Source organism: Vidua chalybeata, chromosome 6 (assembly GCF_026979565.1).
Source record: "Vidua chalybeata isolate OUT-0048 chromosome 6, bVidCha1 merged haplotype, whole genome shotgun sequence".
NCBI classification, from domain to species: Eukaryota; Metazoa; Chordata; class Aves; order Passeriformes; family Viduidae; genus Vidua; species Vidua chalybeata.
In genome coordinates this window covers 8,337,691-8,355,880 of record NC_071535.1, presented here as the reverse complement: position 1 = coordinate 8,355,880, position 18,190 = coordinate 8,337,691, and the positions used below count along the sequence as shown (strand labels likewise).

The 18,190-nt window shown below is 53.7% G+C and overlaps 1 protein-coding gene across 1 annotated transcript in view; it reads right to left on the bottom strand.

The window, feature by feature from the left end:
* The window catches only part of LOC128789327 (protein AHNAK2-like), a 28,843-nt gene extending 13,422 nt beyond the window's left edge, over window positions 1-15,421 (bottom strand). Inside the window, exons 1-4 of the mRNA XM_053945154.1 lie at window positions 15,372-15,421; window positions 14,628-14,769; window positions 14,115-14,290; window positions 506-13,323 (exon numbers count right to left, since the gene is read on the bottom strand). Of these exons, the coding sequence (XP_053801129.1) occupies window positions 506-13,323; window positions 14,115-14,290; window positions 14,628-14,763 (13,130 nt within the window). The 5' untranslated portion in view covers window positions 14,764-14,769; window positions 15,372-15,421. The remainder of the gene's footprint in view (window positions 1-505; window positions 13,324-14,114; window positions 14,291-14,627; window positions 14,770-15,371) is intronic.
* Between the last annotated feature and the right edge of the window lie 2,769 nt (window positions 15,422-18,190).

The window sequence follows — 18,190 nt, the reverse complement described above, 5'->3', positions numbered from 1 at the left end:
CTCGGCCTTGGGCAGGCTGACCTGCGCCTGGGGAGCTTTGACTTTGGGCAGCTTGACGCTGGGCATCTTGACGTCGGGCATCTTGAATCGGCCTTTCTCACCCTCTGCTGCAGCTGGGGCCGTCTCGACGGCCACCTCCACACTGGGCGCTTGGATATCGGCTGCGGCCAGGCTCACTTCCACTTCGGTGGCCCCGGAAGGCACCGTCACTTGAGGCTCCTGGAGACTGACGTCCACCTCTGTGGCCACTGTGCCCTTGGCCTCTTTGCTGCTGGACCAGCCAAAGGAAGGCATGCCGAACTTGGGCATCTTGAACTTGCCGTCCTTGGTCTTGCCGGCCTCCTTCTCTGGGACCTTGGCTTCTCCTTCAAGGCTAAGGGTGGCCTCGGGCGCCTGCAGGTCGAGGCCGGCCTGTGGAAGGGTGACGTCGACGGAGGGCAGGCTGATGTCCACCTTGGGAGCTTTGACCTCAGCTTTGGGCATCTTGAGGGAGGGCTTCTCCAGCTTCAAGCCGGTGCCCTCCCCTGCGGCCGTCACGGTGGTGGAGGGGAGGTCGACCTCTGCGCTGGGCAAACTGACCTCGACTGTGGGCGCCACGGCCTTGGGGGAGGACACTGTGAATTTGGGCTTGTCAAACTTGGGCATCTTGAGCTTGCCTTTCAGACCCGAGCCTTCCAGCTCGAGCTTGCCCTCGGCGGAGGGCGCTTTGAGGTCTGTGTCAGGCGCCTGGATCTCGAGGGAGCCTTCGACGGAGGGCAGCGTGACGTCGGGGGCCGTGACGGTGATGTCGGCGTCAGCGGCCTTCAGCTCCGCCTGTGGGAGGCTGACGTCCGCATCCAGTTTGGGAGACTTGACGGTGGGCTTAGAGAAGACCACGCTGGGCACCTTGACTTTGGGCATGTGTATTTTCATGCCGCCGCCCTCAGCTTTGCCAGCGGCCACCTCCAGGCTGGCTTCGGCCTCGGGCCCCTGCAGGGCGACTTCGCCCTCCTGGCCTTTGGGCAGCGACACCTCGGCCTTGGGCAGGCTGACCTGCGCCTGGGGAGCTTTGACTTTGGGCAGCTTGACGCTGGGCATCTTGACGTCGGGCATCTTGAATCGGCCTTTCTCACCCTCTGCTGCAGCTGGGGCCGTCTCGACAGTCACCTCCACACTGGGCGCTTGGATATCGGCTGCGGCCAGGCTCACTTCCACTTCGGTGGCCCCGGAAGGCACCGTCACTTGAGGCTCCTGGAGACTGACGTCCACCTCTGCGGCCACTGTGCCCTTGGCCTCTTTGCTGCTGGACCAGCCAAAGGAAGGCATGCCGAACTTGGGCATCTTGAACTTGCCGTCCTTGGTCTTGCCGGCCTCTTTCTCTGGGACCTTGGCTTCTCCTTCAAGGCTAAGGGTGGCCTCGGGCGCCTGCAGGTCGAGGCCGGCCTGTGGAAGGGTGACGTCGACGGAGGGCAGGCTGATGTCCACCTTGGGAGCTTTGACCTCAGCTTTGGGCATCTTGAGGGAGGGCTTCTCCAGCTTCAAGCCGGTGCCCTCCCCTGCGGCCGTCACGGTGGTGGAGGGGAGGTCGACCTCTGCGCTGGGCAAACTGACCTCGACTGTGGGCGCCACGGCCTTGGGGGAGGACACTGTGAATTTGGGCTTGTCAAACTTGGGCATCTTGAGCTTGCCTTTCAGACCCGAGCCTTCCAGCTCGAGCTTGCCCTCGGCGGAGGGCGCTTTGAGGTCTGTGTCAGGCGCCTGGATCTCGAGGGAGCCTTCGACGGAGGGCAGCGTGACGTCGGGGGCCGTGACGGTGATGTCGGCGTCAGCGGCCTTCAGCTCCGCCTGTGGGAGGCTGACGTCCGCATCCAGTTTGGGAGACTTGACGGTGGGCTTAGAGAAGACCACGCTGGGCACCTTGACTTTGGGCATGTGTATTTTCATGCCGCCGCCCTCAGCTTTGCCAGCGGCCACCTCCAGGCTGGCTTCGGCCTCGGGCCCCTGCAGGGCGACTTCGCCCTCCTGGCCTTTGGGCAGCGACACCTCGGCCTTGGGCAGGCTGACCTGCGCCTGGGGAGCTTTGACTTTGGGCAGCTTGACGCTGGGCATCTTGACGTCGGGCATCTTGAATCGGCCTTTCTCACCCTCTGCTGCAGCTGGGGCCGTCTCGACAGTCACCTCCACACTGGGCGCTTGGATATCGGCTGCGGCCAGGCTCACTTCCACTTCGGTGGCCCCGGAAGGCACCGTCACTTGAGGCTCCTGGAGACTGACGTCCACCTCTGCGGCCACTGTGCCCTTGGCCTCTTTGCTGCTGGACCAGCCAAAGGAAGGCATGCCGAACTTGGGCATCTTGAACTTGCCGTCCTTGGTCTTGCCGGCCTCTTTCTCTGGGACCTTGGCTTCTCCTTCAAGGCTAAGGGTGGCCTCGGGCGCCTGCAGGTCGAGGCCGGCCTGTGGAAGGGTGACGTCGACGGAGGGCAGGCTGATGTCCACCTTGGGAGCTTTGACCTCAGCTTTGGGCATCTTGAGGGAGGGCTTCTCCAGCTTCAAGCCGGTGCCCTCCCCTGCGGCCGTCACGGTGGTGGAGGGGAGGTCGACCTCTGCGCTGGGCAAACTGACCTCGACTGTGGGCGCCACGGCCTTGGGGGAGGACACTGTGAATTTGGGCTTGTCAAACTTGGGCATCTTGAGCTTGCCTTTCAGACCCGAGCCTTCCAGCTCGAGCTTGCCCTCGGCGGAGGGCGCTTTGAGGTCTGTGTCAGGCGCCTGGATCTCGAGGGAGCCTTCGACGGAGGGCAGCGTGACGTCGGGGGCCGTGACGGTGATGTCGGCGTCAGCGGCCTTCAGCTCCGCCTGTGGGAGGCTGACGTCCGCATCCAGTTTGGGAGACTTGACGGTGGGCTTAGAGAAGACCACGCTGGGCACCTTGACTTTGGGCATGTGTATTTTCATGCCGCCGCCCTCAGCTTTGCCAGCGGCCACCTCCAGGCTGGCTTCGGCCTCGGGCCCCTGCAGGGCGACTTCGCCCTCCTGGCCTTTGGGCAGCGACACCTCGGCCTTGGGCAGGCTGACCTGCGCCTGGGGAGCTTTGACTTTGGGCAGCTTGACGCTGGGCATCTTGACGTCGGGCATCTTGAATCGGCCTTTCTCACCCTCTGCTGCAGCTGGGGCCGTCTCGACAGTCACCTCCACACTGGGCGCTTGGATATCGGCTGCGGCCAGGCTCACTTCCACTTCGGTGGCCCCGGAAGGCACCGTCACTTGAGGCTCCTGGAGACTGACGTCCACCTCTGCGGCCACTGTGCCCTTGGCCTCTTTGCTGCTGGACCAGCCAAAGGAAGGCATGCCGAACTTGGGCATCTTGAACTTGCCGTCCTTGGTCTTGCCGGCCTCTTTCTCTGGGACCTTGGCTTCTCCTTCAAGGCTAAGGGTGGCCTCGGGCGCCTGCAGGTCGAGGCCGGCCTGTGGAAGGGTGACGTCGACGGAGGGCAGGCTGATGTCCACCTTGGGAGCTTTGACCTCAGCTTTGGGCATCTTGAGGGAGGGCTTCTCCAGCTTCAAGCCGGTGCCCTCCCCTGCGGCCGTCACGGTGGTGGAGGGGAGGTCGACCTCTGCGCTGGGCAAACTGACCTCGACTGTGGGCGCCACGGCCTTGGGGGAGGACACTGTGAATTTGGGCTTGTCAAACTTGGGCATCTTGAGCTTGCCTTTCAGACCCGAGCCTTCCAGCTCGAGCTTGCCCTCGGCGGAGGGCGCTTTGAGGTCTGTGTCAGGCGCCTGGATCTCGAGGGAGCCTTCGACGGAGGGCAGCGTGACGTCGGGGGCCGTGACGGTGATGTCGGCGTCAGCGGCCTTCAGCTCCGCCTGTGGGAGGCTGACGTCCGCATCCAGTTTGGGAGACTTGACGGTGGGCTTAGAGAAGACCACGCTGGGCACCTTGACTTTGGGCATGTGTATTTTCATGCCGCCGCCCTCAGCTTTGCCAGCGGCCACCTCCAGGCTGGCTTCGGCCTCGGGCCCCTGCAGGGCGACTTCGCCCTCCTGGCCTTTGGGCAGCGACACCTCGGCCTTGGGCAGGCTGACCTGCGCCTGGGGAGCTTTGACTTTGGGCAGCTTGACGCTGGGCATCTTGACGTCGGGCATCTTGAATCGGCCTTTCTCACCCTCTGCTGCAGCTGGGGCCGTCTCGACGGTCACCTCCACACTGGGCGCTTGGATATCGGCTGCGGCCAGGCTCACTTCCACTTCGGTGGCCCCGGAAGGCACCGTCACTTGAGGCTCCTGGAGACTGACGTCCACCTCTGCGGCCACTGTGCCCTTGGCCTCTTTGCTGCTGGACCAGCCAAAGGAAGGCATGCCGAACTTGGGCATCTTGAACTTGCCGTCCTTGGTCTTGCCGGCCTCCTTCTCTGGGACCTTGGCTTCTCCTTCAAGGCTAAGGGTGGCCTCGGGCGCCTGCAGGTCGAGGCCGGCCTGTGGAAGGGTGACGTCGACGGAGGGCAGGCTGATGTCCACCTTGGGAGCTTTGACCTCAGCTTTGGGCATCTTGAGGGAGGGCTTCTCCAGCTTCAAGCCGGTGCCCTCCCCTGCGGCCGTCACGGTGGTGGAGGGGAGGTCGACCTCTGCGCTGGGCAAACTGACCTCGACTGTGGGCGCCACGGCCTTGGGGGAGGACACTGTGAATTTGGGCTTGTCAAACTTGGGCATCTTGAGCTTGCCTTTCAGACCCGAGCCTTCCAGCTCGAGCTTGCCCTCGGCGGAGGGCGCTTTGAGGTCTGTGTCAGGCGCCTGGATCTCGAGGGAGCCTTCGACGGAGGGCAGCGTGACGTCGGGGGCCGTGACGGTGATGTCGGCGTCAGCGGCCTTCAGCTCCGCCTGTGGGAGGCTGACGTCCGCATCCAGTTTGGGAGACTTGACGGTGGGCTTAGAGAAGACCACGCTGGGCACCTTGACTTTGGGCATGTGTATTTTCATGCCGCCGCCCTCAGCTTTGCCAGCGGCCACCTCCAGGCTGGCTTCGGCCTCGGGCCCCTGCAGGGCGACTTCGCCCTCCTGGCCTTTGGGCAGCGACACCTCGGCCTTGGGCAGGCTGACCTGCGCCTGGGGAGCTTTGACTTTGGGCAGCTTGACGCTGGGCATCTTGACGTCGGGCATCTTGAATCGGCCTTTCTCACCCTCTGCTGCAGCTGGGGCCGTCTCGACAGTCACCTCCACACTGGGCGCTTGGATATCGGCTGCGGCCAGGCTCACTTCCACTTCGGTGGCCCCGGAAGGCACCGTCACTTGAGGCTCCTGGAGACTGACGTCCACCTCTGCGGCCACTGTGCCCTTGGCCTCTTTGCTGCTGGACCAGCCAAAGGAAGGCATGCCGAACTTGGGCATCTTGAACTTGCCGTCCTTGGTCTTGCCGGCCTCTTTCTCTGGGACCTTGGCTTCTCCTTCAAGGCTAAGGGTGGCCTCGGGCGCCTGCAGGTCGAGGCCGGCCTGTGGAAGGGTGACGTCGACGGAGGGCAGGCTGATGTCCACCTTGGGAGCTTTGACCTCAGCTTTGGGCATCTTGAGGGAGGGCTTCTCCAGCTTCAAGCCGGTGCCCTCCCCTGCGGCCGTCACGGTGGTGGAGGGGAGGTCGACCTCTGCGCTGGGCAAACTGACCTCGACTGTGGGCGCCACGGCCTTGGGGGAGGACACTGTGAATTTGGGCTTGTCAAACTTGGGCATCTTGAGCTTGCCTTTCAGACCCGAGCCTTCCAGCTCGAGCTTGCCCTCGGCGGAGGGCGCTTTGAGGTCTGTGTCAGGCGCCTGGATCTCGAGGGAGCCTTCGACGGAGGGCAGCGTGACGTCGGGGGCCGTGACGGTGATGTCGGCGTCAGCGGCCTTCAGCTCCGCCTGTGGGAGGCTGACGTCCGCATCCAGTTTGGGAGACTTGACGGTGGGCTTAGAGAAGACCACGCTGGGCACCTTGACTTTGGGCATGTGTATTTTCATGCCGCCGCCCTCAGCTTTGCCAGCGGCCACCTCCAGGCTGGCTTCGGCCTCGGGCCCCTGCAGGGCGACTTCGCCCTCCTGGCCTTTGGGCAGCGACACCTCGGCCTTGGGCAGGCTGACCTGCGCCTGGGGAGCTTTGACTTTGGGCAGCTTGACGCTGGGCATCTTGACGTCGGGCATCTTGAATCGGCCTTTCTCACCCTCTGCTGCAGCTGGGGCCGCCTCGACAGTCACCTCCACACTGGGCGCTTGGATATCGGCTGCGGCCAGGCTCACTTCCACTTCGGTGGCCCCGGAAGGCACCGTCACTTGAGGCTCCTGGAGACTGACGTCCACCTCTGCGGCCACTGTGCCCTTGGCCTCTTTGCTGCTGGACCAGCCAAAGGAAGGCATGCCGAACTTGGGCATCTTGAACTTGCCGTCCTTGGTCTTGCCGGCCTCTTTCTCTGGGACCTTGGCTTCTCCTTCAAGGCTAAGGGTGGCCTCGGGCGCCTGCAGGTCGAGGCCGGCCTGTGGAAGGGTGACGTCGACGGAGGGCAGGCTGATGTCCACCTTGGGAGCTTTGACCTCAGCTTTGGGCATCTTGAGGGAGGGCTTCTCCAGCTTCAAGCCGGTGCCCTCCCCTGCGGCCGTCACGGTGGTGGAGGGGAGGTCGACCTCTGCGCTGGGCAAACTGACCTCGACTGTGGGCGCCACGGCCTTGGGGGAGGACACTGTGAATTTGGGCTTGTCAAACTTGGGCATCTTGAGCTTGCCTTTCAGACCCGAGCCTTCCAGCTCGAGCTTGCCCTCGGCGGAGGGCGCTTTGAGGTCTGTGTCAGGCGCCTGGATCTCGAGGGAGCCTTCGACGGAGGGCAGCGTGACGTCGGGGGCCGTGACGGTGATGTCGGCGTCAGCGGCCTTCAGCTCCGCCTGTGGGAGGCTGACGTCCGCATCCAGTTTGGGAGACTTGACGGTGGGCTTAGAGAAGACCACGCTGGGCACCTTGACTTTGGGCATGTGTATTTTCATGCCGCCGCCCTCAGCTTTGCCAGCGGCCACCTCCAGGCTGGCTTCGGCCTCGGGCCCCTGCAGGGCGACTTCGCCCTCCTGGCCTTTGGGCAGCGACACCTCGGCCTTGGGCAGGCTGACCTGCGCCTGGGGAGCTTTGACTTTGGGCAGCTTGACGCTGGGCATCTTGACGTCGGGCATCTTGAATCGGCCTTTCTCACCCTCTGCTGCAGCTGGGGCCGCCTCGACAGTCACCTCCACACTGGGCGCTTGGATATCGGCTGCGGCCAGGCTCACTTCCACTTCGGTGGCCCCGGAAGGCACCGTCACTTGAGGCTCCTGGAGACTGACGTCCACCTCTGCGGCCACTGTGCCCTTGGCCTCTTTGCTGCTGGACCAGCCAAAGGAAGGCATGCCGAACTTGGGCATCTTGAACTTGCCGTCCTTGGTCTTGCCGGCCTCTTTCTCTGGGACCTTGGCTTCTCCTTCAAGGCTAAGGGTGGCCTCGGGCGCCTGCAGGTCGAGGCCGGCCTGTGGAAGGGTGACGTCGACGGAGGGCAGGCTGATGTCCACCTTGGGAGCTTTGACCTCAGCTTTGGGCATCTTGAGGGAGGGCTTCTCCAGCTTCAAGCCGGTGCCCTCCCCTGCGGCCGTCACGGTGGTGGAGGGGAGGTCGACCTCTGCGCTGGGCAAACTGACCTCGACTGTGGGCGCCACGGCCTTGGGGGAGGACACTGTGAATTTGGGCTTGTCAAACTTGGGCATCTTGAGCTTGCCTTTCAGACCCGAGCCTTCCAGCTCGAGCTTGCCCTCGGCGGAGGGCGCTTTGAGGTCTGTGTCAGGCGCCTGGATCTCGAGGGAGCCTTCGACGGAGGGCAGCGTGACGTCGGGGGCCGTGACGGTGATGTCGGCGTCAGCGGCCTTCAGCTCCGCCTGTGGGAGGCTGACGTCCGCATCCAGTTTGGGAGACTTGACGGTGGGCTTAGAGAAGACCACGCTGGGCACCTTGACTTTGGGCATGTGTATTTTCATGCCGCCGCCCTCAGCTTTGCCAGCGGCCACCTCCAGGCTGGCTTCGGCCTCGGGCCCCTGCAGGGCGACTTCGCCCTCCTGGCCTTTGGGCAGCGACACCTCGGCCTTGGGCAGGCTGACCTGCGCCTGGGGAGCTTTGACTTTGGGCAGCTTGACGCTGGGCATCTTGACGTCGGGCATCTTGAATCGGCCTTTCTCACCCTCTGCTGCAGCTGGGGCCGTCTCGACAGTCACCTCCACACTGGGCGCTTGGATATCGGCTGCGGCCAGGCTCACTTCCACTTCGGTGGCCCCGGAAGGCACCGTCACTTGAGGCTCCTGGAGACTGACGTCCACCTCTGCGGCCACTGTGCCCTTGGCCTCTTTGCTGCTGGACCAGCCAAAGGAAGGCATGCCGAACTTGGGCATCTTGAACTTGCCGTCCTTGGTCTTGCCGGCCTCCTTCTCTGGGACCTTGGCTTCTCCTTCAAGGCTAAGGGTGGCCTCGGGCGCCTGCAGGTCGAGGCCGGCCTGTGGAAGGGTGACGTCGACGGAGGGCAGGCTGATGTCCACCTTGGGAGCTTTGACCTCAGCTTTGGGCATCTTGAGGGAGGGCTTCTCCAGCTTCAAGCCGGTGCCCTCCCCTGCGGCCGTCACGGTGGTGGAGGGGAGGTCGACCTCTGCGCTGGGCAAACTGACCTCGACTGTGGGCGCCACGGCCTTGGGGGAGGACACTGTGAATTTGGGCTTGTCAAACTTGGGCATCTTGAGCTTGCCTTTCAGACCCGAGCCTTCCAGCTCGAGCTTGCCCTCAGCGGAGGGCGCTTTGAGGTCTGTGTCAGGCGCCTGGATCTCGAGGGAGCCTTCGACAGAGGGCAGCGTGACGTCGGGGGCCGTGACGGTGATGTCGGCGTCAGCGGCCTTCAGCTCCGCCTGTGGGAGGCTGACGTCCGCATCCAGTTTGGGAGACTTGACGGTGGGCTTAGAGAAGACCACGCTGGGCACCTTGACTTTGGGCATGTGTATTTTCATGCCGCCGCCCTCAGCTTTGCCAGCGGCCACCTCCAGGCTGGCTTCGGCCTCGGGCCCCTGCAGGGCGACTTCGCCCTCCTGGCCTTTGGGCAGCGACACCTCGGCCTTGGGCAGGCTGACCTGCGCCTGGGGAGCTTTGACTTTGGGCAGCTTGACGCTGGGCATCTTGACGTCGGGCATCTTGAATCGGCCTTTCTCACCCTCTGCTGCAGCTGGGGCCGTCTCGACGGCCACCTCCACACTGGGCGCTTGGATATCGGCTGCGGCCAGGCTCACTTCCACTTCGGTGGCCCCGGAAGGCACCGTCACTTGAGGCTCCTGGAGACTGACGTCCACCTCTGCGGCCACTGTGCCCTTGGCCTCTTTGCTGCTGGACCAGCCAAAGGAAGGCATGCCGAACTTGGGCATCTTGAACTTGCCGTCCTTGGTCTTGCCGGCCTCTTTCTCTGGGACCTTGGCTTCTCCTTCAAGGCTAAGGGTGGCCTCGGGCGCCTGCAGGTCGAGGCCGGCCTGTGGAAGGGTGACGTCGACGGAGGGCAGGCTGATGTCCACCTTGGGAGCTTTGACCTCAGCTTTGGGCATCTTGAGGGAGGGCTTCTCCAGCTTCAAGCCGGTGCCCTCCCCTGCGGCCGTCACGGTGGTGGAGGGGAGGTCGACCTCTGCGCTGGGCAAACTGACCTCGACTGTGGGCGCCACGGCCTTGGGGGAGGACACTGTGAATTTGGGCTTGTCAAACTTGGGCATCTTGAGCTTGCCTTTCAGACCCGAGCCTTCCAGCTCGAGCTTGCCCTCGGCGGAGGGCGCTTTGAGGTCTGTGTCAGGCGCCTGGATCTCGAGGGAGCCTTCGACGGAGGGCAGCGTGACGTCGGGGGCCGTGACGGTGATGTCGGCGTCAGCGGCCTTCAGCTCCGCCTGTGGGAGGCTGACGTCCGCATCCAGTTTGGGAGACTTGACGGTGGGCTTAGAGAAGACCACGCTGGGCACCTTGACTTTGGGCATGTGTATTTTCATGCCGCCGCCCTCAGCTTTGCCAGCGGCCACCTCCAGGCTGGCTTCGGCCTCGGGCCCCTGCAGGGCGACTTCGCCCTCCTGGCCTTTGGGCAGCGACACCTCGGCCTTGGGCAGGCTGACCTGCGCCTGGGGAGCTTTGACTTTGGGCAGCTTGACGCTGGGCATCTTGACGTCGGGCATCTTGAATCGGCCTTTCTCACCCTCTGCTGCAGCTGGGGCCGTCTCGACAGTCACCTCCACACTGGGCGCTTGGATATCGGCTGCGGCCAGGCTCACTTCCACTTCGGTGGCCCCGGAAGGCACCGTCACTTGATGCTCCTGGAGACTGACGTCCACCTCTGCGGCCACTGTGCCCTTGGCCTCTTTGCTGCTGGACCAGCCAAAGGAAGGCATGCCGAACTTGGGCATCTTGAACTTGCCGTCCTTGGTCTTGCCGGCCTCTTTCTCTGGGACCTTGGCTTCTCCTTCAAGGCTAAGGGTGGCCTCGGGCGCCTGCAGGTCGAGGCCGGCCTGTGGAAGGGTGACGTCGACGGAGGGCAGGCTGATGTCCACCTTGGGAGCTTTGACCTCAGCTTTGGGCATCTTGAGGGAGGGCTTCTCCAGCTTCAAGCCGGTGCCCTCCCCTGCGGCCGTCACGGTGGTGGAGGGGAGGTCGACCTCTGCGCTGGGCAAACTGACCTCGACTGTGGGCACCACGGCCTTGGGGGAGGACACTGTGAATTTGGGCTTGTCAAACTTGGGCATCTTGAGCTTGCCTTTCAGACCCGAGCCTTCCAGCTCAAGCTTGCCCTCGGCGGAGGGCGCTTTGAGGTCTGTGTCAGGCGCCTGGATCTCGAGGGAGCCTTCGACGGAGGGCAGCGTGACGTCGGGGGCCGTGACGGTGATGTCGGCGTCAGCGGCCTTCAGCTCCGCCTGTGGGAGGCTGACGTCCGCATCCAGTTTGGGAGACTTGACGGTGGGCTTAGAGAAGACCACGCTGGGCACCTTGACTTTGGGCATGTGTATTTTCATGCCGCCGCCCTCAGCTTTGCCAGCGGCCACCTCCAGGCTGGCTTCGGCCTCGGGCCCCTGCAGGGCGACTTCGCCCTCCTGGCCTTTGGGCAGCGACACCTCGGCCTTGGGCAGGCTGACCTGCGCCTGGGGAGCTTTGACTTTGGGCAGCTTGACGCTGGGCATCTTGACGTCGGGCATCTTGAATCGGCCTTTCTCACCCTCTGCTGCAGCTGGGGCCGCCTCGACGGTCACCTCCACACTGGGCGCTTGGATATCGGCTGCGGCCAGGCTCACTTCCACTTCGGTGGCCCCGGAAGGCACCGTCACTTGAGGCTCCTGGAGACTGACGTCCACCTCTGCAGCCACTGTGCCCTTGGCCTCTTTGCTGCTGGACCAGCCAAAGGAAGGCATGCCGAACTTGGGCATCTTGAACTTGCCGTCCTTGGTCTTGCCGGCCTCTTTCTCTGGGACCTTGGCTTCTCCTTCAAGGCTAAGAGTGGCCTCGGGCGCCTGCAGGTCGAGGCCGGCCTGTGGAAGGGTGACGTCGATGGAGGGTAGGCTGATGTCCACCTTGGGTGCTTTGACGTCAGATGGTGTAATTTCTGAAATTTCATCTTTTGATTTTTTATTGAATTCCTTTATGTCTATTTCAATATCTCTTTTTGAAATCCGTATTTTTTCTTTTGTGTCTTCAGTTTTAGTTTCCACTGGCGAAGATTTTATAGTTGATTCTTTCAGACTCGGTAACTGGCCTTTGGGATTTTGCTTTATATTATTATCAAGTCTTTTTCCTATGGATATTCCTATATGCATATCAGCACTTGGAGTCCTAATTTCTCCTGGTGGTCCATTTACCTGAAGTCCTTCGGCATTTTCTAGTGTTTGCACTTTTACTTCCTTTTCACTTATCTGTGCTTCAGGTTGGGCTGTTTCTTCCTTAGTTGTTGACCAGGTAAATGTAGGGAATTTTAACTTTGGCAGTCTGAATTTGCTTTCTTTCCCGTCTATATCTTTTTCTCCTCTCTTCATTCCAATTTCTATGTTTAAGGCTTTGTCATTTGTAGGCATGCCATTATCCTCCATCCTTTCCTTTTTTACACTATCTTTTGTGTCCTCTCTGCTTTCTTCTCTTGTCATTTTCATGTCAGTTTTAGGTGCTTTGACCACTTTGAATGATGGCATTTGTATTTTTGAAGTAGACACATCTGATTCTGCATCTGGCATAAGAGTTTTCACATTGAAATTCCTGCTGTCCTCTAAAGTCATATCAGCTGTTTTTTCTGGTACTGAATGTGGAACGTCACTTCCCTGTTTGGTAGTGTCAGTGTCTGTCTCTTTTTCTTTGGGCACTGAAATTCCATAATTTATTTTCTGAATGTTTAGTATTTGTGTGTCTTGTTCTGCTTGTTTTTCTCCTGTTTCCAGTGTGTCAGATGTCTGTAATTCTGCTTTAGCAGTGCCAATTTCTAGGCCTTTTACCTGTACATATCCTTTAGTACTGTGACCTACCAAGTCTATGTTAATTCCACTTTCTCCATCTTTTTTATCTGCTGTTCCCTTCTGTTTCTTTTTTCGGGATTTTGATGAGGCTTGTGGTGATTTTTTAGTTGGGCTTACTTTCAGATCAGCTGTTTCTAAACTGGGCTTTGATATCTCTGTTGTTATGTCTGGTACTTCAGTTACACTAAATTTTGATGTTGCTTCCTTATCTTTTTCTTTTTTAATGCTTATTTCAACTTCAGGGCATTGTTTTACATGAGATGGAATACCATTTTTCATCTCTTTTAAGTCTTTTGTTAAAGTTTCATGTCCCTCCCCTGTTTTCATTTCATAAGCAGAAGATGTGGTATATTCAACAGTTAAGATTTCGGGATTTTCCAGGCTTATATCATCTTTATATATTTTTTCTTTTTCAGAGATCAGTGTAGTTTTTATTTCTTTTTTTTGCTTTTCTTGTGGTTCTGCTCTGGACCTGTGCATTCTGAATCCAATGCTAGGGAACTTCAGTTTCCTTTGGCTTCCTTTTTTCTCTTTGGTATGGACCTCTTGTGGAAATTGAGACTCTGTGTCCGTGCTTGTAGGGGAAATATCCTGCACAGCAGGCTCATATGCATCTGATGTACTGTGAGATCTTCTGTGCCTCAATATCTTTTTATTTTTGATTGACTGAAATTTTGGCCATGATAATCTATCTTTTTTAGGTCTCTTACTTCTTCCTACCCTTTGGCTTACAATTAATGTTTCCCTGTCTTCTTCTGAAATGGCTTTTCCTGAAACATGCAGTGTTTCTTCAGGAATGCTCTCACTGAATTCTTTTTCCTAAAAGAACAAACAGTAATCAGAAGATTAGAAGTAACCTAAATATAGGTGCAACAGAAAATAAAAAACATACCATAAAACATGTAGAAAAATGTTCTTTTTATTACTAGTATCTACTCGTTATATAAAAAAATCCTGAAGATTACAAAAATATGCAATGTCAGGCAGAAATTACATTAAAAAATTGACTGTAATATATGGATTTCTGAAAATTTTAATTCCTTGCAAAACATTACAGTAGAGGTTTCTATATGTATCTATATATGTATATATGTTCCTATAAATATATATTATATACATTTGAAAAAATATATTAAGAAAATATAATCTTTAAGTTGATGGAAGCCTATTCAGAGATCATAGGTCTATCAAAATATCAGTGGTTAGACACAGATTTTTTTAATAGAAAAATCTTACAGAGAAGTTTTGGATAAAAATTTTTACTGATATTTTACATTTTTGAACATACTTATTATAAGTATTACAGAGATTACCCAAGTCTGTTCCATCAGTGGACAATTAACAACTAAAAAATGCTGACTCCCTAAAAGAGTATTTTCACACCCTAAAACAAGATTGTGGATTTATATAAAATCTGTAGTCTCACTCAAGATATTTAAAAAGCTGCAAATATTGTTTGGGATTTTTTAAAATCATGAATATTCATGCTAGTAAATTTAAACACATGTGTAAGTCTTAAGAAGACACAAGCGTGTGTTTTATGATCTATTTCCACACAGCACATTACTATAGTATGTTACTCAAACCTTGTAAACTAATTGGATATCTACCTGGCCTATCTTTTCCCTTTTGTGCTGGGCTGTGGAGTGTTCTAGATCTTCTTGCACGGCAATTTTTCTTTTGAGGCTGAATTGGACTCTGTATGGCTCGGAATATTGGAGAATCTTGAGTGCATCTTCATATTTGATATTATCAAAAAATATTGTAGCACTTAGAAGCTGATCACCTGCAAGCAGAATAACGCATAATTTTAATTACTTTGTCTTTTCTTATAGGTTTTTTTTTCCGTTTTAGTTTTGTATATACTACTTTCTATATGTCTTCTCCACTGTTCCAGTGAAAACGGATTTTTTTACAGTATACAAAAAAGTCACATTTCATTATTGTTCAAGCAAGTGATCTTAGAAATTATTAATATGAACAGGTTGAGCTCACAGATAACAATAGTTGGTTTGAAATCTACTATTTCTGATACCTAAAGAGATGACAGATCACACAGCTACAAATCTCATTATTTAAAGAAACAGAATAAAATTATAACAAAATAAAAAATCAGACTGTACCTTCTCTAAGACTAAATATTTTTGAAGCAGGAGATTCCTTAAGTACTTTTTTAATAAATATTCCTTCATTTCCTCCACCTTTCACACTAAAACCACTAGCTCCAGCTTCCACTTCTGTTTTCAGGGTCACTTCCATTGTCTCCTAGAGATGGAAAAATATGTGAATTTATCATTTTTATTCATTTGTATTAAAGGGTTCTAAGTTGTTCTACAATAACAAATTTAGTCTCCTCAGGTATATTTTAAACAGCTCAAGAAAGATTATCCAAAATACAGAATATACTTAGTGTGGGTTTGATTCTGTTCTAAATTACAATTAAGCACGTGTGTTTGGGTTATGTTGAATCAGAGTCATAATGAAAATATGTTATAATTTTAAAATGTGAAATATATGGAAACTTAGGGCTGAAGGGTTGTATTTTCTGTGAAGTTGTTAACCACTCAAATTAAAATCTATGGGCCAGAAAAGTCAGAATAAGAGCTAATGCTGTACTGCACTCAAATTAGAGAAGGCTAAAGAAAGAATTATAAAAAGAATTATGGAAGAACCACAAATAGGACAAATAAATGTTCCTGCCTGTGCTACAACTCAGCCATTCATGAAGTTCCTGGCCAAAACAAGTCCAAAGTGCTTCTTTGCCCATTTGTCCTTCCTTCTGTCCACCCATTCATGTCTCTGTGTTTTAACAAATTTTACTATTTACAAGGCTCATACCTAAAACTACAGAGTGCTTTTAAACTGACCTGTGGATGACTCTTCTTTGATTTGTCTGTAGAATGTTTTTTATTTTCTTCTTGAATCTGAAAAATAATTTTTAATTATTTCAAGTTCAGAAGCCATGGTGTTCTTAAGTACAACAAAAGTCAATTAAAATTCCAGGTTTAGAGTAAGAAATGAGGCTGAATTTAATGGCAACAAAGCAAAATCAGGATCAAGTGCTATGTACAACATTAATGATTTAACTATACTAATCCCAGTAGTAAATTAGATGCCAAGGCCTCCCTTCATTGTATCAAAATTTGCATTAAATCACAGACCATTGTACAAAAATTTGCATTTGGTCAGAGACCAAATGTCTTAAGATATTGGGAGCTTTTCTGTGTCCTAATGTAGTATATTGTTCACCTTTCAATTTTGCAAATATATTTTTTTTTTACTTATTCAACTTCAGCATGAATTTTAAACTGTTGCTTACTTAACATGGATGTACTAATTAAATCTCTAACTTTGAGTAACTAAGAGGCACAGGTAATTTTTAAATACTTATTAGTAAGATTCAAGCCATATATTCTAACAGGAAAAATGCTATAATTTCTTTATGCCCTATGCCTTGTGTCCTTTACAGAACTAAGTCAAATGCATTTTCTTGCCAAGAAACAAGAACATGGTCAGCAAGTCCAGCACAAAATAAATCCATCAATGAACACAGATGCTGTTTTGGTGGGGACAGGAAGACAACATGGCTGCAACAATGGCCCATTCTATGACATGTGACTCTCTGCTACTTGTGGGAGCTAAAGCCTCTTGAATCAACTTGATAAAGCCATGTCTGCACAAAAATTCAATATCTTGCCTTAAAATAGTCTTCTTCTACTGGATACTCATAAACTGGAGAGGATCCTTGTGGCCTTGGACGAATGTCTTCTACTGCCACTTCATTAACCTGTGGAAAAGACATGAGTGGTGGTAAAGGAACACCCACCATTAAGCAGTGACTCGTTTTTAGGAGTGTTTCTCTAGCTATCCACAGTGTCCTTCTGAGTAAAAATCTTTAATTAGTGATGGTGGATAAAAAATAACCAGTAACTTTTTTTTAGATCAAGAACAAATACAGTTCTCATGTTAAAGCACTCAAAACCACAAGAGACAGAGTTCTAAGAGACAAAATCGAGTGGTAAGCTTATTTTTATTTTCTTTATGTATTGTATGTATCTACAGACTGAACAGACTGAAAATGGACAGATCAATTAGTAATAATTGAAAAAGTAAAAAAACCAAAAAATCCCTTCCCTGCTCTATTTGGACACCTAAACTTTGCATCCAATGGCTTCAACCTTTATTGTCCTCTATAAGCAAGCAAACCATAGAAAAGTCCCAGCAGGAATTTCTGCTGACAAGCACTTGGCATTCTTCCTTCTCCAGTCAGACAATAGGGAACCTAAACTGTCTAAATCCTTAAAGAAAAGTTACTGTAGTTAACAGACATGTAATACTTTGGTAAGTCTTGGTAGTAAACTTATGCCAAGGAACCATGGCAAAGAGCAGATGCCTTTACACTGAAACATCTTTCTGGGTTTTGAGCTGGCAGGACAATCCCAAGCTAAAATACAACATTTTTAATGGGAAGGAAAACCACCAGCAAGACCCAGTCATAAGCAAAATATTTAAGATCCCATTTTGCCAAACTGTCATCACAGAAAAACTCAACTCCAAAAAACTCACAGAATCTTCCTCCTCAGCATCTGCATCGGCATCAGCATCTCCCGGGGGCTCAGCCGGTCTCAGCTGTCGTCCAGAACCTGAAAGCAGCACACAGGTTGTCGGTGCCTGCACGATCCACACAGAGCACAGAGCAGTCAGCTTGCAAGCTGAAACCCCCTGGAGCAGCACGGCAAGGGCCGTGCACAGGCCACTGGAAAGGCCTGCCTTAATTTAGACTCCTAGCATCACAGAATGGTTTGGCTTGGAAGGGACCTTAAAGATCATCGAGTGCCGCCATAGGCAAAACCACAATACAACAATCTAGTTCTCCCTACCAGCCATGGGCAGGGGTTATAATCTAGCTTACCTCTAGTTCAACATTTTCTCCCAGCTAGGGGTTTTTCTCCTTCACAAAAGTCTTTACATTTCTGGATATGAGTATTTCTGCTACCTTTGGAAAAATGAAAGCATCGACCATCTGCTGACCCCTGTCTTCTGCACCAGCCTCCACCTTTCCAAAGGGACTGAGCATAGCCCACAGTGAAGGCTTGGAGGGATTGGAGACCAGAAAAAGGGAAGGAGAGGTCTACAGAGGGTATCCAACGTGTTTTTCCCTGAGTTGTTTTATTCTTTAAAATAACAGAATCAGTAATTAACAGTTTGCTAATTCACAATGAATTGAATTACTGAAATTCCCCATACTGAAACTCTTCTTCGCTTCTGACAAAGGTCTTAAGAACAGGAGAGTAAACATCATGAACCTTGATAGTCATAAAGACATTGTTTTCTTAGTTTTTAAAAGTATTGAGGGTGGACAGAGATGAGGTGAAGGAGATGGGCTGTCTGAAAGTATGATTCTCTTGAAATGCTCTAAATTGGGCACCAAAGAATGAAAACAGCATGAATTAGAACATTTTCAGAGATCCAGGCTTAGCCAGTAGAGGACAGTGTGGCTGAACTACATATTCCCTAATGCACCAGCTATTCACACACATGCCCAAGTCCTTGTCCTAATAACTATGTCTCTTTCCTGTCTCCATGCTTGTTTTTTCCAAGCCATCAGGCTGTCTAGCTCCGCAACACTCAGTTCTGCAACTGCCATTACTATACATAGTTTTGGCTCTCCTAAACAGATCCTCTG